Source organism: Adiantum capillus-veneris, chromosome 22 (genome assembly GCF_014529385.1).
Source record: "Adiantum capillus-veneris isolate H3 chromosome 22, ASM1452938v2, whole genome shotgun sequence".
Lineage (NCBI taxonomy): Eukaryota > Viridiplantae > Streptophyta > Polypodiopsida > Polypodiales > Pteridaceae > Adiantum > Adiantum capillus-veneris.
Genome location: NC_140952.1, coordinates 52,878,015 through 52,903,929, shown reverse-complemented (window position 1 = coordinate 52,903,929; position 25,915 = coordinate 52,878,015). Strand labels below are relative to the sequence as shown.

At 43.8% G+C, this 25,915-nt stretch overlaps 1 protein-coding gene across 1 annotated transcript in view; it reads left to right on the top strand.

Annotated features, from left to right (window-relative positions):
• LOC147429360 (tRNA (guanine(26)-N(2))-dimethyltransferase 2-like) overlaps nt 1-21,811 on the top strand; it is an 89,597-nt gene extending 67,786 nt beyond the window's left edge. Inside the window, exon 12 of the mRNA XM_086495533.1 lies at nt 21,159-21,811. Coding sequence (XP_086351659.1) covers nt 21,159-21,446 — 288 coding nt within the window. The 3' untranslated portion in view covers nt 21,447-21,811. The remainder of the gene's footprint in view (nt 1-21,158) is intronic.
• Nucleotides 21,812-25,915: the final 4,104 nt, after the last annotated feature.

The following is a 25,915-nucleotide window of genomic DNA, read 5'->3' as shown; positions in this document are numbered from 1 at the left end:
GGCATTGTGGCAACATCGATTGGTGGTCAATGGGAAGAAGAGCGAGTTTTTTTGACCAGAGATCCACTTTTTGGGCCAAATTGTCTTTGCGGAGGGTGTCAAAATGGACCTGGCCAAGGTTGAGACCATTCACGATTGGCTAGGACCTGGCCAAGGCTCAAAAAGAATGTGGACGAGTTTGTTAGCAGTTGTTTAGTATGTGAAAAGGTCAAGTTTGACATGCATAAGGGACTAGGTCTTCTGCAACCTTTACTTATACCTAGCCGGGAAAGTATAGCAATGGATTTCATTTTTGATCCTCCCAAGACTCAGAGTGGCAAGATGGCATTTGGATAGTCATCGACAGATTTAGTAAGGAGGCTCATTTGTTCCAATCAAGAAGATAGTTAAGCCCCGATCATTTGGCTAAATTGTTTGTCTCAAGAGATATTTTGACTACATGGCATGCCTCAGTTTAGAGATCCCCATTTTACTAGTTTGTTTTGGAGGGCAATCTGGGAGAATATTGGTACACGACTATAATTCTCGTCCTCTTTCCACACGTAGATAGATGGGCAATCGGAGATAACGAATTTAGTGGTTTTGGACTTGAAGTTTTACATCTCTGATTAGAAGGCTCAGTGGGTGAATTATTTGCCTTTGGTGGAGTTTGTTTACAACAACACAATACATACGTCTACGAGGAAGGCGCCATTTGAGATCATTGAGGGTGCTAAGAAGGCTCCACCTAATCTAAGCACCAAGGATAAGATTTTTGAAGCTATCAACATGTTCAGGATCTGGACACTGCTTTTGCAAAGGTGCGGGAGGCTCTCGAGAAGTCTCAAGCATGACATAAGAAGACAACGGACAAGCAAATAGCGTTTTTGGACAGCAGTAGAAAGATTACAGATTTCAGCCCTAGTGTCGGTCTCGTCGTCCAGCCCAATGTCATAGTGCTTCTTGGATGTTGGATCATTTTAGCGTTAATTAGATAAAAAATGACCCTTTGTAGACTTAAAGTACCAAATCACTTGGTCTTAATCATTTTATGATCCATTTTGTGCCTGACTTGCATGGCCAGTCATCCCTTTGGCTCCTCCAGCCAATGGCCTACTTATGTCCTGTTTTTGTCATCAAGGTACATGGATCGCGATCCATGTTTGAACATGTTTTGCAGATCGAAGTAATAGAGTTTGTTTATGGGCTTATGGGGAGTACCAGATTGTGCAATCATAAGTAGACCACTCTCGCCGACGAGAGTGGGGCCTTCGGAGGAGGGTTTTACAACGTCTCTGGTGTCATATCTCTCTTCTCTCTCTATCTCTCAGTCTTATACACTTGCACGCACAGTGTCCATTCACTTTGTTTGTGATCATAGCATTCTCTCATTAAGAACAGAAGGCTGTACCTTTCATTAGAACAAAAGGAACCTTGAGCACAGTTCGGAGCACTCACCTTGAGCAAAGCGCAAACTTTCATTCCGCTGCACCTTACATTGGTATCAGAGCTTTGACAGTGTTCTGTATCACTCAAGGAAAGAACCACAAGAAACACAAGAAATTTTTTCGAATGCGAGTTCGCTTGGGTGTGTCGGTTCCTAATCGTGTTTTTGAAGAGTGACAGGAATCCCAAGAAAGAAGGGCTTGTCCAGTCTCCCCTTGTGCCTCTTTTCACTCATTGAGAGCGGACCGTGCACTTAGCGGCCGACCAATCGACGTGAGGTGGGAAAAAGCAATCTTGGTGTGAGCGCAAGGCCGCCGAGGGATGCGTCCGCGGAATAAGAGCAGAACTCGGGTGAAGAGAAGATCCTTCTCAAACACAGATTGCAAGCGAAAGAAAACCTGCAAGAACCCCTCAAGAACCCCAAGACTCCCAAGAACCCAAGTTCCTTGTGAACTTAAGAACCAAAGACCACAAGACCCCACAAGAACCCACGACTTCAGTGGATGGTCATCACTCGAAGCGGAATGGATTCTTCGCTTGGAGGTGATGAGCATGAGAGAGGCGAAGAAGAATTTTCCCCACCAGGAGGTTTTTCTGACCCTCCCCCTTCCCCATCTACGCCAAGGATTGCACTAACTCCTATGAAGGAGTTGACGCAGTTGTGTATGGAACGACAGTTAGACCGCAAAGCACGAAAAGCAGAAAGAGAAGCAGGCAGAAAGGCATACGAAGAAGAGATGGCAGACATAGATCGTGAATACGAAGAAAGCATGGCAACCATAGAGCGTAAGTACGACTTGGAAGACAAAGAACGACAAGCCAAATTGGATCGCGAAAAGAAAGAAAGTCAAGCAGAATTTGATCGCGAGTACAAAGCCATAAAAGAAAAGAGTGACCAACACATGAAAGAGTTCTTGCGACTCTTTTCTCAAGTTCAGGTGCAATGCAAGAGATTTGGGAAAAGGAGACTCTCTCGGTCACTTTTTCTCCAAAGCATGACACACATGATTTGCATGATGATGATTTGAATGATAATGATGAGCATGATGATTTGGATGACAATGACAAGCATGATGATTTGCATGATCAAGATGTGATTTCTCAGAATCATGATGATTTGCATGAAGATGATGTGATTGTTCTCAAGGATGATGTGTTAGTAGATGCTTCTCTAGCGAAGCTAACCTCGTTGCAGATTTGATCAATCACCAAGGATCGATCTTGGCTCTCGGGTTGCGTTCCAAAGAACCTCCTCAGAAAGAACCCCTTCATGAAGAACCGATCTTGGCTCTCGAGCCTAGGTTCAAAGAACCCTCACAAGAAGTATTATGTGTTCGCATGATTAGTACGCATGCATTGTACGAGTGTTTCATTCGTGATCGGTTCCTGTATTTTAGTCAGCGTCTTTATGTGATTCTTTTTCCTAGGAATGACATATTGTACGTTGAGCACGCTTCACTTATGAATGAGCACAAATGTATGCGGATTGTTCATGAAAAGCTAAAAAGTATGCATTCAAGGAAGTTACATTCCATGTCTCTTCCTTGGCACGACACAGTTGTAGAAAGAGTACATGACAATATCAACACCAAGCATGGGCATTTCCGTTGTGAATTGCCACAATTGATTGCTTTACATCATAACATAAAGATTCGATCTCATTGTTTGCGTGTGTGTGGTGAACGGTTTGGCACTCCGTCTCTTTGTTCATCTACATTGCATGTACAGTCTTTGAGGAAGACAAGATTTTTTCCACTCACTTTACATGGAATTTTGTGTTAGTAGTGGTTTCAGGAATTTTCAGCCATGGAGATTGTTGCAGAAGAAAGAAGCATGACTCTAGACGCAGTTGAAGCATCGAAGGAGCCACAGAAGACTTTGTGTCGCTTTCGGCGCGGCCCAAAGAAGCAAGCTTTGTAGACCTTTATGATGTTCAAGTATCGCACGACCTACACATCAGAGTGGGCCGACAAAGAGTCCCTTCCAGGATTCCGGATGCTATTGGCGATCTTCCTCGACGCCATACAGTTTGGTACCAGTACCTCACTTTGAAAAGGAGGTGATGTCACCTAACACATCCACCCTATGTGTCCGTGGAGAAGCTACAGCATGATCAGGGTTCAGTCAGTCCAGTCAATCTAAATTAGAAGCGATCTGGCACTTTTGTAAGTCTATTCGTAGACCGTGCATGTCTAGTCACTTAGTGTAGATGCATATCCTCTGGTTGCACACAGCATGATCATCAGTATTCCCATCAGAATCCATTAGATTCCATCAAGGGAATTTTCCAGTGCATTTAGCCTACTTTCCTTATTTTTGACATTTTTCACTTATTATCTTTAAGTGACTTTTGTTGGAAAGTAGGTAGAGCAAATTGAGTAAGTTTGTATATAAGCAAACCTAGACTAGCACTAAATGGCAGAAAAGGCAACAAGAGCCAAGCTCAACAGGCAACTTCTCCAACAAGAACTTGGCGGTACTTCCCTCCAAGCAAGAACCTCCCCTAGCATTTTCTTCAACAAGCCTTACCTAGCGTTTTGCATTAGCAAGGATCGCCAGCAGAGACCAACATACCTAGCATTTTGTATCAGCAAGGATCGCCAGCAGAGACCAGCATACCTAGCGTTTTTGTTCCCATCAGCCTAGCGTTTTTGACAGATTGCAGTCCTGGCGTTTTCATGAGGATTCAGCCCCTAAAGAGTAGCAGATTCAGCCCAGTAAGAACCTTAGTTTTCAGCTCTAAACCTGCAGATTTTCAGCGTCAAAAGACCCACAGAAAAAAGCCCCAAAATCAGGGTTTTTGGACTAGTCGCAGATTTCAGCCCATAGCGTTTTCGGACAGCAATAGAAAGATTGCAGATTTCAGCCGTTAGGTCGACTTCGTCATCCCCGTCGTCGTCGTCAACATAGCCTAGACTTGCATCAATCACATGCAAACAGTTTGTACTAGTTTGTGCAATCATAAGTAGACCACTCTCGCCGACGAGAGTGGGGCCTTCGGAGGAGGGTTTTACAATGTCTCTGGTGTCGTATCTCTCTTCTCTCTCTATCTCTCAGTCTCGTACACTTGCACGCACAGTGTCCATTCACTTTGTTTGTGATCGTAGCATTCTCTCATTAAGAACGGAAGGCTCTCCCTTCCATAAGAACAAAAGGAACCTTGAGCACAGCTCGGAGCACTCATCTTGAGCAAAGCGCAAACTTTCATTCCGCTGCACCTTACAATAAGCCTCTCTAGCTGCATCCTGTAAAGTCTTTGTCAGAATATGGGTGAGCTTATCCAAAGGTCGCCCTAGATCCTCTGTGCATAGGCGTTCTATAAATCCCATCCATGTAAACAAAGTCCGTCTCCGAAGTGAAAGTATATCTTGTAGGACCTCTTGCTCGTGTCCTCTGAGCTGTGTAAACTGGAAGGAGATGTCCAGTGTCCAGTGTCCAACTGTGAAGTCCTCAATATGGGCAAGAAAGCTCGACGTGGCCATACTATAAGCCATTGTGCTAGCCCCCTGATGATGTGGGAAGCAAGTAAACCCGGTGGCTGCTGGGAATCTCTGTAAGCCGTTAAGTATGGCTAATCCATGTACGGTGCCCATATCTAGCAAGTATCTCCCATAGTTTGTACATTCTGTATCCTCTAAGCGTTTGTCCAGCCCCATGTCTATGGTGTCCAACACTCTCAATATCTCCTCCAAGGTATCATAAAAGACTGTTTGATGGTTGCCCGTTTGAGCATTGAAGTCCCCCAAGAGAATGACGTCCCCATCCCTAGAGAACTCTTATATGTCATCATCAATCACAGACAAAGGAGACTCTCCTCTAGGTGACACATAGGTTGATGTACTTGGAGCAAAGTAGCATATAGCAATATAGCCTTCAATCTCACCCACATGTACCTGGAATGATCGTCTCTCCGAACAATATGTACAAGCGATTGCAAATCTTCCTTGAAAAGAATTGCCCCCCCCCCCCCCCCCCTTTTTTTTTTCTCCCAAACCCTCCGATCCTCTACTCCCATGCTCAGATTTGCATTTACTTGATGAGCCGTCTCCCATTTGTATCCAGTCACATGTGGCATCATTTGACGTGGGGCTTGGTGAGTCTCTGAATTGAACACAATATATTTGTCTCTACAGCTGTCCAAAAAGGCACCCACATCAAGCTTGAGAGACCCATTGCAGTTCCACACTGCTATTTTAAGTTTGGTCCCATAGGTCTCCAACCGTCATGTGGAGCGTCGCTCAGTGTAACCGCGAAACGTGTTTCAGCAGGCCTGAAACGCGAAATGTGCGAAACGTTTCGCCTGCAAGGTAAAACGCCTTAAGTGAAACGCGTGAAATGAAAAATTGCCTTTAAAGAATTTGGCCATTAAATAGTTATTTATTTATTATGTATATGCTATTTCAAGGTTAGCATAGCATGTGTCTCTACTCATTGCACTGTGAACACCTATTTTGTTGATAAATAACTCTATATATACACAAAATTGGCATTTCGGTCAGATATTTCAGTAGGCCTTAGCCCAAGGTGAAACGTTTCGCGGTTACGCTATCGTCGCTCCATAATGAACACCTTCCCTTCTCTATAGAAGGCTATCCTTTCTTTTCTCTTGCCGCCCTAATCTCTGGCATAACTTCTTGCAAGTGGGCAAGCTGTTATAGAGTGAGATCATCGCCAAGGAATATGCGGGTCTTCTTTAATGTGGGCCTTTTCTTAAAAAACTCTTTCTTCGCCTCAATAGTGGTAAATGAGAGCACGTTCCTTCGATGTCTCTCCAACACCTCCACTCTTTTATCGACTCTCCATGCCTTTGTGTGCGTTGGTTTATCTATTCTCATCAACTCCATGAGCTCCCTTACTTCTTCCTCGACTTTATCTCGATCTTTTAGACCCCGGTAACTGTAACAGGCTTGGACACTCCAAGCGAGAAATCAACAGCAACACACGAACGCAAACTTCAAAATCACTGAACTTTGAGAGAGAGAGAGAGAGAGAGAGAGAGAGAGAGAGAGAGAGAGAGAGAGAGAGAGAGAGAGAGAGAGAGAGAGAGAGAGAGAGACGGCCCGTCGTAGTTCTGTGCCTAGATGTATTGGCTCCAAAGTCTGGTGTCCCTTTTTTTTTTTTTTTTTCCATTAATCATTGCAAAGTACAATTCCCAAGGGACCTCTGCTCTTAGACTCTGCGTCCAGATGCTCTGCAAAGTGAGGCCCCAAGGGGTCTTTTAATGTTACAAAGGATGCCCCAAAAGCAAAGCCCCAAAAGCAATCAATTCAAAAGCAGTAATCCCATAAATGTCTGCTCCCAAAAGTTGCCAGTGTGAATTGTGGAAATCTGTACAGCTTGCCACAGCCAGCACAACACATGGAATTTTCGTACAGCTCGCCACATCAGCATCCATACGATGTACCACGTCAGCATGTCAACGCATCACGGAATTCTCTTTTAGAGTGCAAGCTTCCATTCTTTAGGGTCGTAGGCCCCTTGGCCGGGGTACCATAAGTTGGTACAACTTTGAGCTTCCATTCCTTAATTGTTTGTGTCCCTTGGGCTCCATCGAGCGGGAACCCTTATGACATTTTGTCTGGAATCTTGCCGGGTGGTCTTGCCACGTCAACATTTTGTGACAGTAACTCTCACATGTACAGCACACGAGCGTCTCCGTTGTTCCTCCGTTGTCATGTTGGTTGGTGTGGGGGTTGATGCCTCCTTCCCTTTTCCTTTCTTGGCGACCTCTATCCACTTCTCCGCTTTGTCCATCTTCTTCTGCGTCTTGGTGATCACCTCCCACCCATGTAGACGTCTTTGCGTTATGTTGCTTCTCATCCTCTTTGATTGGCTGCACTTGCTCCTTGATGACTTTGAGCTCTTCAATCTCTTGAGGGCAGAAATTGACGCGCTCACAGGGGAGGTATCGGTCCTTAAAAAAAGAGCTGGCTGAAGTAAAGACAAGAGGGTAACTCGAGAAAGAGGCATGTTCTACTTATGGATCCCTTCAGCCGCCATCGTCAATCATCCCGATCACCACCAGCTGTCACAAACTGGTGACGTGGCAGGCTCCTGGACACACACACACACACACACACACACACACACACACACACACACACACCTTGCTGATATGGCAGTCCCGTGAAATGCGCTGACATGTTGACATGGCAAGGTGTATGGACTGTACAGACGCCTGTGATTTGGGTTGACTGTTGATGTGGCTGATTTCTGCAAAACGAACTGGTTTACTGACGTGGCAGTAAATACGGACTTCTGCAATTAACGTTGGCAAGTTTTGGAGGATCAATTGCTTTTGGGAGCCATCGCTTTTGAGTTTAACTTTTGGGCCTCTGCTTTTGGGTATCCCTTGTAAGAATAAATAAGTCCTCAGGGACTCACTCCCTAGAGCATCTGGACGCAAAGTCTGAGAGTGAGTATTCATGGACTCTCTTGTACTTCACAGGTTAATATAAAAAGAAATACGGAAAGGGGTGTCAGTCTTTGGGCCCAATACCTCTTGGCACGGAACTATGTCGGGCCGTGTGAACTGTTTGAAGTAAATCTCTGCTGTGTCGCGGTAGAATCTTGACTTGGGGTATCCAAGTTTGTTGCTGTGGTATTAGAGCACGATCGATTTCTCTTCTACTGGGAAATCTGATTCTTTTGTCGCGACACTTATGGATTCCGAAAAGAATCAGCCGACTTCTTTTGCATCTGCTGATGCAGGAGGAGATCACGAGGAAGATTCAACCGAATTAACAGAGGAAGAGTACGGGCCACCTCGGCCTACTCAGTATGAACTTCAAGAGATGGAATGTCGACAGCAGGCTGACGAGTGCACGAAGCAGATGATTAAATTTGTGAAGGACCCTCAGTTTGCAAAATTTTTGTCAGAGCAATCCATCGCAGAAGTGCACATTCAGTGGCAGAAAGCCAAAGAACCACCAATCAAACCGGCAGTCTAGAAACCTCCTCCTACGAGGATGTTTACAAAACAAGAATTGCAAGAGGTGGTTCAAACTCAGATCAATCAGCTTCTGGACGCGATCAATCAATCCAAAAAGCAAAGTGAAAAAAGCGCAAGAAGGGGATTGACTACCTTGGTTATTTGGGCCGTCGATCTTCTTTTGTATCTGCAAGAAAGCAGACGAAGCGTGTACGCTTTGAAGGACTATCCAGTTCTTCTTCTTCCTCTTCTTCTAACAGTCCTTCTAGCTCTCCAGACTCGAGTGAGGAGGACAGAAAAGGCAAAAAGTGAAGCAAAAAGCAAAGCTTCGCAAAGGGCAAGAAAAAGGCAAAGAAACCCAGATTTTGCCCAGTTTCTGGCAGTTCTACATAGGAGTCATCCTCTGACAGTTCAGACTCCGATGACCATATGTTTTATGCAAAGAAAAAGCATTTTTACAGAGCCAACCAATATGACTTCCTCGAAGACAAAAGCAAGAAAGCAAAAGAATTCAAAGAAGGTGGACAATTGATTAAATTTGAATCCTTTTCTGGGTTCCGAGATGCTCCGAGGGCTTTGGCCTTCATCTAGCAGTTTGACATAGCCTTCTCTGGAGGGCATTACTCCGAGCACTCCAAGATTAGGAGAGTTGCATCTTTTCTTAAAGGAAATGCTCGAACATGGTGGTCCACTCTTCTTCTGAGGAAGGAAGCTCCAGTCAAGTGGTTGCAATTCAAAAGGCTCTTTATTTCTTCTTGACTGACCAAGGAGTACGAACGGGATATACGAACCGCTTGGAATCATCTTCGGATGACTAAGGGAGATTCTTTGGACGCTTATTGCTACCAACCTCTTCATTTGAAAAGGTCTCTTTTAAGGAACAGATTGAGCGGTTTTGCTGCGGACTCCCTATAGAGATCCGAGACTACTGCTTGGAACAAAAGTAAAATTCTATTCAAGAATTAATGGGTCATGCGAAACGGGTTTCTCAATACATTTGGGAAATTTGACTTACCTCACTGATGAGATTCTGACTCAGAGAACCCGACAGACCTCCAACAATGAAAGTAGAAAGAAAAAGAGATCCCAAGAAAAGAAGGATAAGGATAAACGACCCCAGCTCACTCTTTGAGAGAGGGCCAATTATATCAGAGAGGGAAAGTGTTTTGATTGCGGGGAACATGGGCACATCTCCCCAAAAGGGCACAGCAAGAATAGACTGAAGACAGGCCAGAGAGTTCTAGAGCAGCAAAGAAACGTGGCAGAAAAAGCAAGATGAAAGCAGGATTGGTACCAGATTGCATGGGTATTGACCCAAGCTTGATTGATGAAAGTACAGAACTTTGCCGAGCTGGAGGCAAAGTAAAGGATATAGAAACCTTGATTTTCTTCGATGGAGGAGCCAATATAAGAAACTTGGACACCCCAAGTCAAGATTCTACCGCGACATAGCAGAGATTCACTTCAAAATAGTTCACAATTCACAATTAGGTCGACACGGCCCGACGTAGTTCCGTGCCTAGAGATATTGACCCCAAAGACTTATGCCCCTTTCGGTATTTCTTTTTGTATTAATCTGTGTTCAAAGTACAAGAGAGTGGGCATGTGCTCACTCTCAGACTTTGCGTCCAGATGCTCTGAGAAGTGAGGCCCTGCCAAGGGATGCCCCAAAAGCAGAGTCCCAAAAGCATTAAAACTTAAAAGCTTTTCACTTTTAAATTCAATTGTGCCAAAAGTTTCTCAAAATAAAGCTGTCCAAAAATCTGCCAGTGCTCCGTACAGAAATGCCACATCAGCCTGTCAGCGTAGATTGCGCCGCTTTTTCCGAGCTGCCACGTGTCAAACAGTCAGCGCAGATTGCGCCACTTTTTTTCCGGGTTTTGATAGTAGAGTGTGTGTGTGTGTGTGTGTGTGTACGGGGTTAGCCACGTCACCCATTTGTGACATACCCCCCTCTTGAAAGCATTGTAATCGCCTTGAAGTATGCTTGCAAAACAGACCGAGGCCATAAACTGTCTTAGCAGACACTGACTGTTAGTACCAACGCACTAGGCACAACATATCTAGCACATGTACCAATCGACAATCACATCACCGGACATCACATGTCATCACATGACAAATCACTTTCAAATTCATTCGAAATCTCTGACCATGATTAATCGGCAACGTATTTAGCAATCGCATTTAGATCCGGTCCGGACCTCACAGATGCCTGATTAACTAATCCATGTTGCAATCACGTCTATAGAGATTTATGAGACCGAAATGCTGCAGTCATTTCGTCTTTCAGTTCTTGCACTCAAACAAGTTAAGTACAAATCAATCAATATCATTTTCGGGAATTCCAGTTCATAAAGTCATTCAGCAGAATACTGCGAGCCCAGTAGTATCCCTGAAACCCAAAGGGACATCAATGACTCTATATCAAAAATCGGGGTAATCTGTTGACAAAGGAGCGGAGTGACTCCCCTCTTGTGCAAGCCTTGCTCTAGAATCACCCATGTTGAAATCGGGGTTCTATCGGAGTAGACTATGCTAAACCGAATGCTGCAAGGTAAAGGTTCACAATCTGAGGAGTATCCGCTAGGTCCTCCTCCTCCATCCACTTCGCATCCAATGCAGAATAGTTCTTGAATTTAACCTAGAACTGCCTAATCACTCTACCCCTAATGTTTCTATCTTTATGTGCTAGTATTTGTTCTAGAACGAGTATCTCCTCGCTTTCCTTCACTTCGGGTTGCTCATTTGGCTCCCCATCATCGGGCACATCGCCTTTAAAAGGCTTTAAGAGTCTCACATGAAAAGCATTGTGAATTCTTCAAGTATCTGGCAGCTTCAGTCTAAAGGAGACATCATTTATCTTTTCTTTTATCTGGAAAGGTTCATAGTATCTCATGCTAAGCTTTGGAAAAAAGCCGCTCCTTTCGCCTTTTCTTTCTCAAGCGTGCCTTCTCAAAACGTAAGAGCACTCAATTGTCTTCCTTTAATTTCAAATCGCGACGGTGTCGATCTGTTGCCTTCTTGTGTCTTTCCTCAGATTTTGCTAAAGTCTCCCGAACATTGGCAAAAGCTGTGTCCAAGTCCCCCGTGTACTGGTCGGCTTCAAAAATCTTATCTTTCGTGCTAAGGAAGGGTGGAACCTTCGTAGCACCTTCAATAATCTCAAATGGCGCCTTCCTCGTTGAAGATTGGATCGTCTTATTGTAGGCAAATTCCACCAAGGGAAAAAACTTTTCCCATTGAGTTTTTTGATAAAAAAATGTAAGACTTCAATAAATTCAGTATAGCTGAATTTGCAATCTAAGATTTCCCATCTGTCTTCTAGTGGAAAGATGACAAGAAATGCAACCGTGTGCCAATGTTCTCCCAAATAGCCTTCCAAAACAAACTCATGAATCGGGGATCTCTGTCAGAGACTAATGTCTCAGGCATGCCATGTAATCTGAATATCTGGGCAATGAACAGTCGCGCTAAATGATCCGGCTTGACTATTTTCTTCATTGGAATGAAATGAGCTTGCTTGCTAAATCTGTCAATAATAGTCCAATACCATCGCACCCTCTCTGTTTCTTCGGGAGATAAAAAATGAAATCTCCATAGCAATACTTTCCTAGGGGCGGGTGGGAATGGGTAAAGGTTGTAACAATCCCTGTGCTTTATGCTTGTCAAACTTGACCTTCTGGCATACCAAGCAACTTCGTACAAAATTGTCCATGTCCTTCTTGAGTCTTGGCCAAAAGAAGTATCGCTCCACGCCTTTCAAGGTGGTGTCAATGTCGCGGTGACCCGTAAATGGTGGACAGTGGCATTCGGTTAGAACCTTTTCTCTCAACAGCTGTGTAACGTACAACATCGTTTTCTTCATCGAGTAGCCATCCCAAATGGGATATCCCGCTACTACCTCCCCATTTTGTATTTGACTGAATACATCTGAAAAATCTGGATCTGTGGCGTACCGATCGACCATATCCTCCAAGCTTCTATGATGAATCGCGGAAATAGCCAAGACTAACGGCTTCCGGGACAAAGCATCTGCCACGAAGCTCTTCTGTCCATGCACATGGACAATCTGGAAGTGAAACTGTGACAAGATGTTAGTCCACCGCATCTGCTTTTCCGATATTTGCTTCTGTGACAAGAAGTAGCGTAAACTCTGATGATCAGTGAAGACCGTAAAATCAGCTCCGAGTAGGTAATGTTGCCATTGAGTAAGAGCATGGATAACCGCCAAAAGGTCTTTCTCATCAATCTATGCTGTCAATTTCGGCCTTGAAAACAATTGGCTCTTATAGGCAGACATGGCCTTCTTGCATTAAGACTGCACCCAGACTACGACCACAAGCATCACAATATACTTCGAATGACTTTTGCAAATCCGACAAAGTCAAAACTGGTCCTGCAGTCAATTTCTCTTTCAAAGTCTAAAAGGCAGTCACCTCTGTGGGTCCCCACGAGAAAGGGACTCCTTTGTGTGTCAAGATATGCAAAGGGGAAGCAAGTTCTGCAAATTTTCTAATGAACCGCCAGTAGTAAGAACATAAGCCCAAAAGCTTCTAACTTCATGGACATTCTTCAAATCGGGCCAATCTCGTACAGTGTCAATCTTCGCCGGGTCCATCTGTACTCCTGCTGTGCTGAGACGATGTGTCCCAAAAAGTGTATCTCCGATAAGAAAAATTCACTCTTCTTTGCATTGATCACCAACTTGTGATCTCGCAATGCTTGAAAGACCTATAGCAGATGTTGTCTATGTTCTGTCGCATCCTTGGAGAAGACTATAATGTCATCAAAGAAAGTGCCAACGAAAGATCTGTACTCTCTGAAAATCCTATCCATCATTCGGTTAAAAGTCGCTGGAGCATTGGTAAGGCCAAAAGGCATCACCAAAAATTCATATAAACCGAAGCTCGTCCGAAAAGTTGTCTTGTAGACATCTCTCGGCGCGATTCGGATCTGATGATATCTGCTTTTCAAATCGATCCTACTGAAACAAGAGGATCCTTGTAATCTGTCAAGAATATCATCGATCCTCAGAATCAAAAAACTGTTGTTGATGGTGGTTTTATTGAGAGCTCTATAATCAATGCACATTTTGCAAGGTCCGTCTTTGTTTAAAACCAACAACACCGGAGAGCAGTAGGGTGAAGTACTCGGCTGGATAAGACCCTTTTTCAAGAGGTCTTTCACTTGGTTCATAATCTCTTCATTCTGGGCTCGGCTCACACGGTAAGGTTGCCGGTTCGGTGGTGTGCTTCCTGGTATCGGATCAATAGTATGATCCTGAGGAGGAGAAGGTGGCAACTCGCCTGGCAGGTCCTTAGAAAAGCAATCGGCATGAGTGTGGAGAAAATCTTGGCGTTCTTTTCAAGGTAAAAACGTATTTGACCTTCAATCATCATTCAGTTCTCTCCAGAAAATCGAGTAAAGAAACTGAATTTCATTAAGTACAATCTCTTTGCCCTTCATTTGTCAAAGTCGCTTTCTCAGCCCGATAGTCACCAAGGGATTTCGAGGAGGACGTCACAACCTTCCTAAGGGCATTACATAGAAGTCCTCGTGCCCTAAATACCCATGACATTGCAAACGAAGTTTGCCAATGGTCCGTGTAATGGCAACATCTCGTCCGGGTGTTGCTAGAACTGCCTCCGCCTGTGGCCTCAGCCTGTCGGGCGTAATTCCAAGTCGAGCCGCCAATTCAAGAAGTTGGCCTTGGCTCCTCTATCAAAGAAAAAGGAAGGCTTCCTGATCTTTCACTTTGCCCTAAGTGCGGCAAAATTTTGTCCTTTCGTTTATTTGATTCGGATTAGGCCCCACACAATGTGGTACCAGTTGTGCTTTCATCTGCCTTTTCTGCCACGTTCCTTTGCTGCTCTAGAACTCTCTGGCCTGTCTTTAGTCGGTTCTTGCTGTGCCTTTTTGGGGCACTTTGCGGAGATGTGTCCAAATTCCCCGCAACCAAAACACGTCCCCTCTTTGAGATGGATAGCCCTTTCTCTAAGAGTCAGTTGGGGACGTGTATCTTTCTTTTCTTTGTCCTGGGAACTCTTGCTCTTTCTACTTTCATTGTGAGAGGTCTGTTGGGTTCTCTGAGTCAAGATCTCATCAGTGGGGTAAGTCAAATTTCCTAATGTATTGCAAAACCCCGTTTCGCATGACCCATCAATTCTTGAATAGAATTCGACTTTTGTTTCAAGCAGTAGTCTCGGATCTCTGTAGGGAGTCCGCAGCAAAACTGCTCAATCTGTTCCTTAAAGAGATCTTCATAAATGAAGAGCTTGGTAGAAAGAGTTTTAAAATCTCTCGCAATAAGCGTCCAAAGAATCTCCCTTGGTCATCTGAAGATGATTCCAAGCGGTTCGTATATCTCATTCGTACTCCTGAGTCAGCCAAGAAGAAAATAAAGAGCCTTTTGAATTTCAACCATGTAACTGTTTGAGCTTCCTTTCTCTGAAGAAGAGTGGACCACTATGTTCTAGCATCTCGGAACCCAGAAAAGGATTCAAATTTAATCGACTGTCCAACTTCTTTAAATTCTTCTTTTTTCTTGCTCTGGTCTTCGGGGAAGTCATATTGGTCGGCTCTGTAGAAGTGCTTCTTGTCAAGAGTTCTTGTCCATGTGTTTCTGCGACGAGCACGGGTTTCGTTATTCAGCACTTGTCTGTCTTTTCGGCTTTCCTCCCTACCTGAGAGGAAAAGCGATGGCCACACGTTATCTCGAATAAATCTTATCAATTGTGTAATCTTCAGGTGTTTCGCCAATCTTTGGTCCTTGGAGTACTTAATCAATCTCTTCACACATATGCCAATCTGTAGTTGACGTTTGTACTCCTTTATGGCAAATTTGTCCGAAAAAAATTAATTTGCCTAAATCTTCATTCTTTTCTTTGCCTTCCCACTGAGAGGTGTCATCTCCATCAGATTCTTCACGAGAACCTATGTGTAATCTAGGATTCTTTATGGCTTTATGCCTTGTAAGACAAAGCGATGAAGACGGGAGCGCGCCCAATGCGGGATGTATGAAGGGTGGGAGTGACTAATAAGTCTGGCGTCAGGGCACGAAGATTCTTTACCAAAAGCTGTGTGCGTTGCAAAAAGGATCGGATCCTTCGTAGAAGAAGAATCTTTCTATGCTCTGATACCACTACAAATTTGGACATCCCAAGTCAGAGAGATTCACTTCAAAAAAATTCACAATTCACTATTTGGTCGACATGGCCCGGCGTAGTTCCGTGCCTAGAGATATTGGCCCCAAAGATTGGCGCCTCTTTCAGTATTTCTTTTTGTATTAATCTGTGTTCAAAGTACAAGAGAGTGGTGGGTAGGTGCTCACTCTCAGACTTTGCGTCCAGATGCTTTGAGAAGTGAGGCCCTGCCCTCTAATTTATAAGTACAAGGGATGCCCCAAAAGCAGAGCCCCAAAAGTAGTAAAACTTAAAAGCTTTTCACTTTTAAAAGCAACTGTCCCAAAAGTTTCTCAAAATAAAGCTGTCCAAAAATCTACCAGTGCTTTTTCCTTGCAATTTCCGTACGGAAATGCCACGTCAGTCTATCAGTGCAGATTGCGTCGCTTTTTTCGGGCTGCCACGTGTCAAATAGTCAGCACAGATTGCACCCCTTTTTTTTCGGGTTGTTCTCAGCAAAGTGTGTGTGTGTGTGTGTCTCCGGGGTTAGCCACGTCACCCATTTGTGACAACCAAGGCCAACTTCATTTCACCTGAATTGGCGACGCGGCTCGAGATTACACCCAATAGGATGGGACCACCAGTAGAGGCAGTTTTAGCGGCACCCGAACAGGGCATAGCAATTACACCTGTCATTGGCAAACTTCGGTTGCATTGTCTGGGGTATTTAGGGCACGAGGACTTCTACATAATGCCCTTGGAAGGTTGTGACGTCCTCGTAGGAGTCCCTTGGTACCATAAGAACAACACCATGGTCGACTATTGGGCAAAGAAAGCGACTTTGACAAATGAAAAGGCCCAAAAAATTGTACTTGATGTAAAACTGAAGGGCGAGTTCGTCCCTATTGTATCGGCTTCAACCATTTCCAAATTAATGAAATCCAGTCTCTTTGTTTACTCGATCTACTTAAAAGAGTTAAAAGATGAACACATGACGAACATGTTTGAAATTGATAGAGAACGCCAAGATTTTCTCCACACTCGTGCCGATTGCTTCTCTGAGGGCCTGCCAGGCAAGTTGCCCCCATCTTGCCCTGAGGATCACACCATTGATTCGATTCTTGGAAGCACACCACCGAACCAGCCGCCTTACCGTGTTAGCCGAGCCCAGAATGAAGAGATCATGAACCAAGTGAAAGACCTTCTGGAAAAGGGTCTTATCGAGTCGAGTACTTCACCTTATTGCTCTCCGATGTTGTTGGTTTTAAAGAACGACGGAGCTTGGAGAATGTGCATGCTCTCAATAAAATCACCATCAAGAATAGATTTCCGATTCCAAGGATTCATGATATTCTTGACCGACTTCAAGGATCCTCTTGTTTCAGCACGATCGATTTGAAAAGCGGTATCATCAGATCCGAATCGCTCCGAGAGATGTCTACAAGATGGCCTTTTAGACAAGCTTCGGTTTGTATGAATTTTTGGTGATGCCGTTTGGCCTTACCAATGCTCCAACGACTTTCAACTGAATGATGGATAGGATTTTCGAGAGTATAGATCATTTGTCGGCACTTTCTTTGATGACATTATAGTCTTCTCCAAGGATGAAGCAGAACATAGTGTCATAGACACCATCTTCTATAGGTCTTTCGGGCATTGCGAGATCACAAGTTAGTTATCAATGCCAAAAAGAGTGAATTTTTTTTGCCGGAGATACACTTTTTGGGACACATCGTCTCATCAGGAGACATATGGACCCGGCCAAGATTGAGACTATAGGTGATTGGCCCGATTTGAAGAACGTTCATGAAGTTAGAAGCTTCTTGGGCTTGTGTTCTTACTACCGGCGGTCATTCAAAAGTTTGCAGAGGTAGCTTCCCCTTTGCACATTCTGACATAGAAATGAGTCCTTCCTCGTGGGGATCCACATAGGTGACTGCCTTTCATTCAAAAGTTTGCAGAGGTAGCTTCCCCTCTGCACATTCTGACATAGAAATGAGTCCTTTCTCGTGGGGACCCACATAGGTGACTGCCTTTCAGACATTGAAAGAGAAATTGACTATTGGACCAGTATTGACTTTGCCGGGTTTGCAAAAGTCATTTGAAGTATATTGTGATGCTTGTGGTGGTAGTCTTGGAGCGGTCTTAATGCAAGAAGGCCATGTGATTGCCTATGAAAGCCGATTGTTTTCAAGGCCCAATTGACAGCACAGATTAATGGGAAAGAGCTTTTGGCACTGATCCATGCTCTTACAAGCCGACTTCACAGTCTTCTCTGATCATTAGAGTTTTCTCTACCTCTTGTCACAGAAGCAGCTTTTGGAAAACCAGATGCGGGGGGACTAACATCTTGTCACAATTTCCATGTTCAGGGACAGAAAAACTTGGTGGCAGATGCATTGTCTCGGAAGCCCCTAGTCTTGGCTATTCCGCGATTCATCATAGAAGCTTCGAGGACATGGTTGATTAGTACGCCACAGATCCGGATTTTTCCGATGTATTCACTCGAATACAGAATGGGGAGGTAGTAGCGGGATATTTCATACTGGATGACTACTTGATGAAGAAAACGATGTTTTGCGTCACACAATTGTTGAGGGAAAAGGTTCTGACTGAGTATCATTGTTTACCTTTTACGGGTCACCGTGACATCAACACCACCTTGAAAGGTGTAGAGCGTTACTTCTTTTGGCCGAGACTCAAGAAGGATGTGGACGACTTTGTACGCAGTTGCTTAGTATGCCAAAAGGTCAAGTTTGACAGGTATAATGCACAAGGATTGTTACAGCCTTTACCCATTCCCACCCGCCCTTGGGAAAGTATTGCAATGGATTTCATTTTTGATCTCCCGAAGACACAAGTGGACATGATGGCATTTGGATAGTCATCGACAGATTTAGCAAGGAGATACTCGTTCTAGAACAGATTTTTTCACACAACGACAGAAAGATAAAAGGTAAAGTTATTAGGCGGTTCTTGGTTAAGTTCAAGAACTATCCTGCATTGGATGCGAGGTGGATGGAGGAGGACTTAGCAGATACTCCTCAGATTTTGGAACTTTACCTTGAAGTATTCAGTTTAGCATAGTCTACTCCGATAGAACCCCCACTTCAACAAGGGTGAATCTAGCGCAGCGGGTTTGCACAAGAGGGGAGTCACTGCGCTCCTTTGTTAACGGATTACCCCGATTTTGAATAGTCATTGATGTCCCCTTTGGGTTTTTGCTGTATGACTAACGTCACCATGAAACGCGTTTCGACAGGTTAGGACATGTGAAACGTTTCGGGCCTTGAAATGTTTCGCTCACCAAGTGAAACACAAGCTGTTTCACTAACAACAAGTTACCATAGTTTTAGTTTCAAAGTCGCTAAACGCACGTTTCGGTCTCACGTGCCACAGTACTCTCATTTTGGACTGAAACGTTTAGTGGTGAAACGCCGCGTTTTAGGGTGAAAAGTTTCGTGGTTACGTTGTACAGCATGACTTTATAACTGGAATTCCCGAAAATAAAAATGATTGATTTGTACTTGACTTGTTTGAGTGCAGGAATTGAAAGACGAAATGACTGCAGCATTTCGGTCTCATAAATCTCTATAGACATTATTGCAATAAGGATTAGTTAATCGGGCATCCGAGAGGTCCCGAATGGATCTAGATGCGATTACTAAATACGTTCCGATGGTCATGGTCTGAAATTTGGAATGAATTTGTCTGTGATTTGTCATGTGATGTCCTGTGATGTCCGGTCATGTGATTGTCGTCTTGTACAAGTGCTAGATGTGTCGTGTCTAGTGCGTCCGTACTAACAGTCAGTGTCTATTAAGATAGTTTATGGCCGTTGTCTGTTTTGCAGGCGTAATCGAGGGCGATTACAATTCTTTCAAGAGGGGGGGTATGTCACAAACTGGTGACGTGGCAGGCTCTCGGACACACACACAACCCTTGTTGACATGACAATCTCGTGAAATGCGCCGACAGGTTGACATGGCAAGGTGTACGGACTGTACGGACGCTTGCAATTTGCGTTGACTGTTGACGTGGAAGATTTTCGCAAAAACGCGCTGGTTTGCTGATGTGGCAGTACGTATGGACTTCCGCAATTAACGCTGCCAGCTTTTAGAAGATTAGTTGCTTTTGGGAGCCATTGCTTTTGAGTTCAACTTTTGGGGCTCTGCTTTTGGGCATCCCTTGTAATAAATAAGTCCTCAGGGACTCACTCCTTACAGCATCTGGACGCAGAGTTTGAGAGTGAGTACCCGCGGGCTCTCTTGTACTTTGCACACAGATTAATATAAAAAGAAATACGGAAAGGGGTGCCAGTCTTTGGGGCCAATACCTCTTGGCATGGAACTACGCCGGGCCGTGTCGTCTTTTGTGGACTGTTTGAAGTGAATCTCTGCTGTGTCCGGTAGAATCCTTACTTGTGGTGTCCAAGTTTGTTACACCAGCCTCCACCTATTCCAGCATTAGGCAAAGAGAAATATAGCACAAGAAGAGAAGCTGCCCGGTGAGCTTTTGTCTTGGAGAGTGGATAGTGCTGGAAGCGATTCCTAGTGCGCTTGCCCAGCTGAAGGTGCTCCATCCGGTCTTTGTGCTTCCTCGTACCCCCTTGGTTGAAGGTTGTGTCTTGCGATATGCTGTCACTCTTCCTGCGCTTCCACAGTTGACGTCGCCGCTTCGCTCTATGCCTTCTCGTCTTCTGCTCCTTCGCTTTCTAGCCTGTCTCCCTGTTTGTTTATAATGGTTTGCTTTTGATTTGATGTTGTCCTTGCTTTTACAGTCTCTCTTTTCGTCTGTGCTGCCTGTGTGTGTTGGTGGGAGGGTGTGTGAGTTGTATATGTGAAAGGAGCATGTTTGCTGGTGTGCTTTGTGTTTTCTTTTAAAACTTGCCTTCAGGTGTATGTGTGGTTTGGGGTTGTGTATGGATGAGTGAAGCTTATTTGTTAGTGTGGATTTTTGTTTATGTTTTTCATTTCTGTTATTTGGTTCTCTACTTTTGCTCTGGTTGTTCCTTGTGTGAGTTTTTGTTCTTTGTGTGAGTCTTCTGGGGTGGTTTTTGATGGGGTTGGCTTTTGGCTACTTTCTGCTCTCTATCAGGTCTTCTGTGATTGGACTTCTTTTGGCTGGTCCCGTAGTTCCATTATTCTCTCCTTGGAGAGAGAAAGAGCCTTCGCAGCTATGGATTACAGAAGCCACCTTCAGCAAGTGGACTGGCTTCTACATTGCTAGAGATGTCTTAGGCAGCTCTTTTGTAGTGTCCCTGATGGTTCTTCCTCAGATTCTTCGTAATGCTTGGTTTTTCTTATCTATAATCCTCATTGTTGATTGCTACCCTTCTCCTGTGCTACCTCAGCTCCATGTTTGCATATTGTAATAGTTGGTGGGTTGCAACCTGACCCTGAGAAGCTGAGTTCTTTTATCGCTATACAGCTGGTGGCTGTCTGTTCATCTTGGGATTTTGGAGTACAACTGCAGAGAATACTTTTGCAGGGAAGTGCCTATCTATAGAGAAAGCTGGCATCCTCTCTTCTACTTAAGTGGCCAGGGCACTTTTTACTCTCTTTAGGAGAGGCTTTCCTTCTTTTTTTTTTGTTCTGCTAACAGTTTTTTCAGGTTGAGAGAGAGAGAGAGAGAGAGAGAGAGAGAGAGAGGTGTGTTAATGGACATGGGGTTTTCAGGCTAACTTTTCAAAAGTGAATGCTGCCTTAAGCAAAGCAAGAACCAAAGGCATTCCCAGGTTTGTTCCAAATCCAGAAGAATATTGGGGACCTAAGCCAAGAGCAGGACGCCAGCTGAGCAGCAAGCATATGCATTCCCATGGCCTTACAGGGCCAAGTCCAAATGGGGCTTCACATGTTGAGGCTGGAGCGGCTCCGCAAGAGGTCAGTGCTGAGGAAAAGGTTGCTGATGCAGAGCTGGAACCTGAATCAAAGAGGCAGAAGGTTGATTCATGTGAAGCAAGCTGAGTCTCTGTTGGCATTCTGCGATCAATTTTGAAATAATGAGTGTACAGATCTCATTTTTACGCAGCGGCACATTTCATCAATGCATTCCTAGACGTGAGTGATGGTTCGCATGTGCAATTCTGTTTACAGCAGCTGAGATAACAGCTGTTTGTGAGGTTCCAGAGGGTGTCTATTTGTATACAACAGGATGGTACAAGCTTTGATGGTGGTTGGAGCCCCCCCCCCCCCCCCCCCTTCTTCTTCTTGTTGCAAAATCTTACTGTTATGCAGCTAAGAATGCCATTGAATAAGCCTCGCATTGTTAGATACTCTTGAGTTTTCTCATGTTTTGGTTCTAGACTATTGCGTAGAATTTGGTGTATTGAGTTAAGTTGTCGAGGTGTGAATGATGAAGTGACTTAAGCAGCTCTTTTTCTAACCTTTTGCGGATCATCTCAGTAAATAGGAGCCTTAAATCCCTATGAAATTTGAAATCTTCACATTTCTCTTGGATGTGAGTGTGATAACTGGTTATAGAACGAGTGATTGCCGCAACTAAACATATTTAATTGTCTCAACTAAACATAAATCAGTAATCTCTGTACATGAGATTCCTCATCTTACACAAAAAGGGACTGTTCAAGTTTTGACTGTTTCATTCAACAAAGAAACGGTGAAAGTTGACTGCAATATAGAGTAGCAAATCACAAAGATATATCCAAGGCTTTAAACCTACAACTAGTAGAAAAGTCCTCCCCTGGCTTATTCTTTGTCCTTGGTCTAATTTTATTATATAGGAGGCTATTTTCGGAGAAGTATTTGCATGGAAATGGTTTCTTTGCATGGTGGTTCTAGATCTCGAAAATGTATCATGCATCTTTCAAAAGGGACTTACCGGCCCTTAAGCTTGTATGCCCATGTCTCCCCCTTAAACTTGTATGCCCATGTCTCCAAGTAACATGTCTAGCCAAGCTACTTCACATGCTACCATTGCAGCACTCTACTTATGCCCTTGTACTCTATGAAGCAATTGTGGGCTCCTTTTGTTGCTCTATGTGATAGTAATACTCCAAAGTGAACATGAATCCGTTGGTAGTTCGCCGATTAGATAGATTAACAGTCCAATATGTTGTCCAACCATAGGGTTGCACCTCCATGCTAGCATCATAAAAGGGTGCATAATACAATGTAGCATTCAGATAGCGTAATGTGCATTTAATCATAACAAAATGTGGCCTTTTGGGGAGTTGCATAAAGTGACTCTCAAGCCTAATCGCATAACTTACATCTAGTTGTGAGATTGCTAAGTAGATTAGGTTACCCACAATCTTGTCCCACCTTATGAGATTTATTGGTATGAAATCAATTTTAAGGAAGATAAGGCATTGACATAGGTAACTCATGCAATGAAGTATTTAGTACAAAGGTTGCATGAAGCACAATATGCTCAACTTTAGGGTTATGATTGCAATTAATAATCAAATTATCTACTTAGATGCATATGATCGTAATACTTGCGTTGTTCTGTTGCACATACAAGGGGTAATCTGTATTAGCCATTAATCAAAGAGGTTGCTATCCTCCCATGCCAAGGTTGAGGGTGCCTCACTCTACCAAGTTTTATTTTAGGCACGTGTCAAATGTCTCATAAGTAGTGTCATAAGTCAATGCCTAACTCTTTGCCACCAATCTAGCATTGTATTTGCTCAATGTGTTATCTGTGGTGTTGTGTTTCACCTTCTTGTAAATCCAATTTATTACCAATCAGAGTCTTTCCTCTTGGTCATGGTACCAAATTGTATGTTTCATCAGTAGCATCAAGGACATCCATCTCCTCATCCATACCTTGATCCTACTTGGAATCTTACAACATTTTCAAAACAAGTAGGTCCTACATGCTGTATAGTCTTTGCCATATATGCACGATGGTGAGACACGTAACTATCATAACTTCATCTTTGCGTATGATTATTTACTCTCTTGTATCTTTATGGTTTAGGATCACTACTCAGTGATTTGTTTTTTGCTTGCATCCTTTTTGTACCCAAAGTTTTTATAGAGGGTATACTAAACTCCTTACCAAACTTCAAGCCTCTAGAATCATCATTTTCATAGCTTGATTAATTGCGTATTTCCTTTTTTCAATAAATTTAAGAAATTTGTAGGACTTATTCTTTGATTCAACTTGTCAGTTCATGGATTCTCAGCATGACTTGAACTAAGTGAACCTTGTGGTCCACTTAAAACTTCTAACTACACACTTGCGTTTTTTGTAGCCACATTCTTCTTTACATTAGTCACAAAATCATCTTTTCTATCATCATAGAACTCTCACTCATTAAAAAAACGATCCTTGTTCACCTTCGCTTGATACATGATAGGGTTATTGCACTTATACCCTTTTTGGTCAACGGAATAACCAATAAACATACATTTTTAGCTTTTGGGTCCAACTTTGTACGCAACTCATTTGTTGAAAATACAGTTGCACAAATGCACGCAAAGATGGAGAACATGAAGGAGAAGGTCAAGAGTATACAACGAAGGAAATAGTATTATTGAGTGCGCCAATACAAAGATAAGCTTCACCTAGAGTGTGGTGCATGTATTTTTGGAAAAAAAGTCCTTTAGCGAGGAAACAAGTGCCTTGGTGGTTTTGTGTGAAAACATATCACTAAAATGATATGGTAACAATTTTCTGTTGGGATTGATGTGGTAAACATGAGGTGTACTCACGTAGAGAGAAGTGCCAGACCTTATGTAATTGATCCACGAAAGGAAGTAATTTCAAAGCTTTACAAAAAGCTTTGAGCTCCTCACGAGGCAAAGCCTTTGTGAAACGACCAATATGGTTGTTCTATGTAGGCTCATAAGTGAATCTTACCTCTCATGCACATAATCTCTAATTAACAGAATGATAATGCACTTTAGTATGCTTTGTGCAAGCATGAAACACTAAGTTCCTTGCAATTGCGAAAGCACTCTGCCTCTCAGTGAAGAGCGTGGTTGCAGACCACTGTCCACCACCCAATACAGTGAAAATGCATTCGAGAAAAACATACTAAATTGTATTTGTGAAAGCTACCCTGTAATTATCCTCATAACTAGTAGTGTCCATCGTAAGCTACTTCTTGCTTAATCATGCATGGGCAGTCTGTGAGAGTGCACCTGTGCAGAGAGAGAGAGAGAGAGAGAGAGAGAGAGAGAGAGAGAGAGAGAGAGAGAGAGATTGAGAGAGATTGCAGACACAAACGTTGGTGTGTAGGGAAGAGGGGGCGGTCAACCCCCCATGACTACCAGAACAAGAGACCTGTACAATGATTGGAGGATAATGAAATGTGTACCCCCTGGCCCCATATATATGAGTGCCCAAGGTGGGCGCCCAACTCAAGTGGGCGGCCAGCCCCAAACTCGGGCGATCGGACAAGGTACAACCTATGCTATGGGTGGCCAACCCGTACAAGGAAATTTCCTAGACTTGTGTGAAGCAGCAGAGTGGTGTAAATCTAACACCCCTCTCAACACCTGATGTTGAACAAACCGCGTGAAGCCGAAGATGTGAGGCAAATGATGAAGATGTCTGTTGCAATGTCCATTGAAGGACAATACTCCGACAAACTCCATGAGTGTAGTAGTAGTCTGGGGTGTCTTAACCTCTGAGAGATCTCCATGGTAAAGTGCCTCCATGAGTAGTGTAGCAAACTGCTCTACTCCGCTAATGTAGTGTGAAGGTACTGCATGAAGGTTCTTAATTGAGTGTGAAAACAACTCCTTGTCATGAAATATGTGCCAATAGACGTGCAAGTGTCCTGTCCAATAGGATCTGTGGTGTTTGTAGTCAAACCGTCTGGAGAAAATGGAGAAGCCTAGGAACCGTCATGAGAATGACTGGAAGGTTGTCAATGCATGAACTTGCAACCCAGGGTGCCAAGGTGGCTAAGTGGTGTAAAAGTCTAGGAAGGCCAGATGTAGAAAGGAAAGCTATACTAAAAAGTTTGCACTATAGAAGCTACCGTAAGCTGCAACAGTCACTGAGAGATCGCATGGACCACCACTAGATGGTGTCTTGTCAGTAGGTAGGGTTTTCCAAGATGAGGAGCAATCTAGACTCAACAGTCCGCGCTGTGAAGGACCTCTGAGAAGAGGTGTGGTCAGACCAAGCTGTCTGCATCATGATCATCTTGTATGAAAAAGGGAATCCAGCACACTAAGACGTCCGCGCTGTGAAGATCCTCTAAGAAGAGAAAAGGACAGACCAATCTGTCTATGCCGTCTTGCTTGTATCTCCCGCCTCCAATCCTCCCGTGTCAACCAAAACAGAATCTGTACTAACAACGCCACCAAACAGCATCTCGGTGTGGATCTCAATGTAAATGAGTTGGGAGTGGCCTATTGCCTAGGTTGGGGGATTATTCTATTGTAAGGTTACCGAGGGTGAGTGTAAGAGACTGTGAAGGTAACAATACAAATGATCAAGAGTGTAGAAGAGA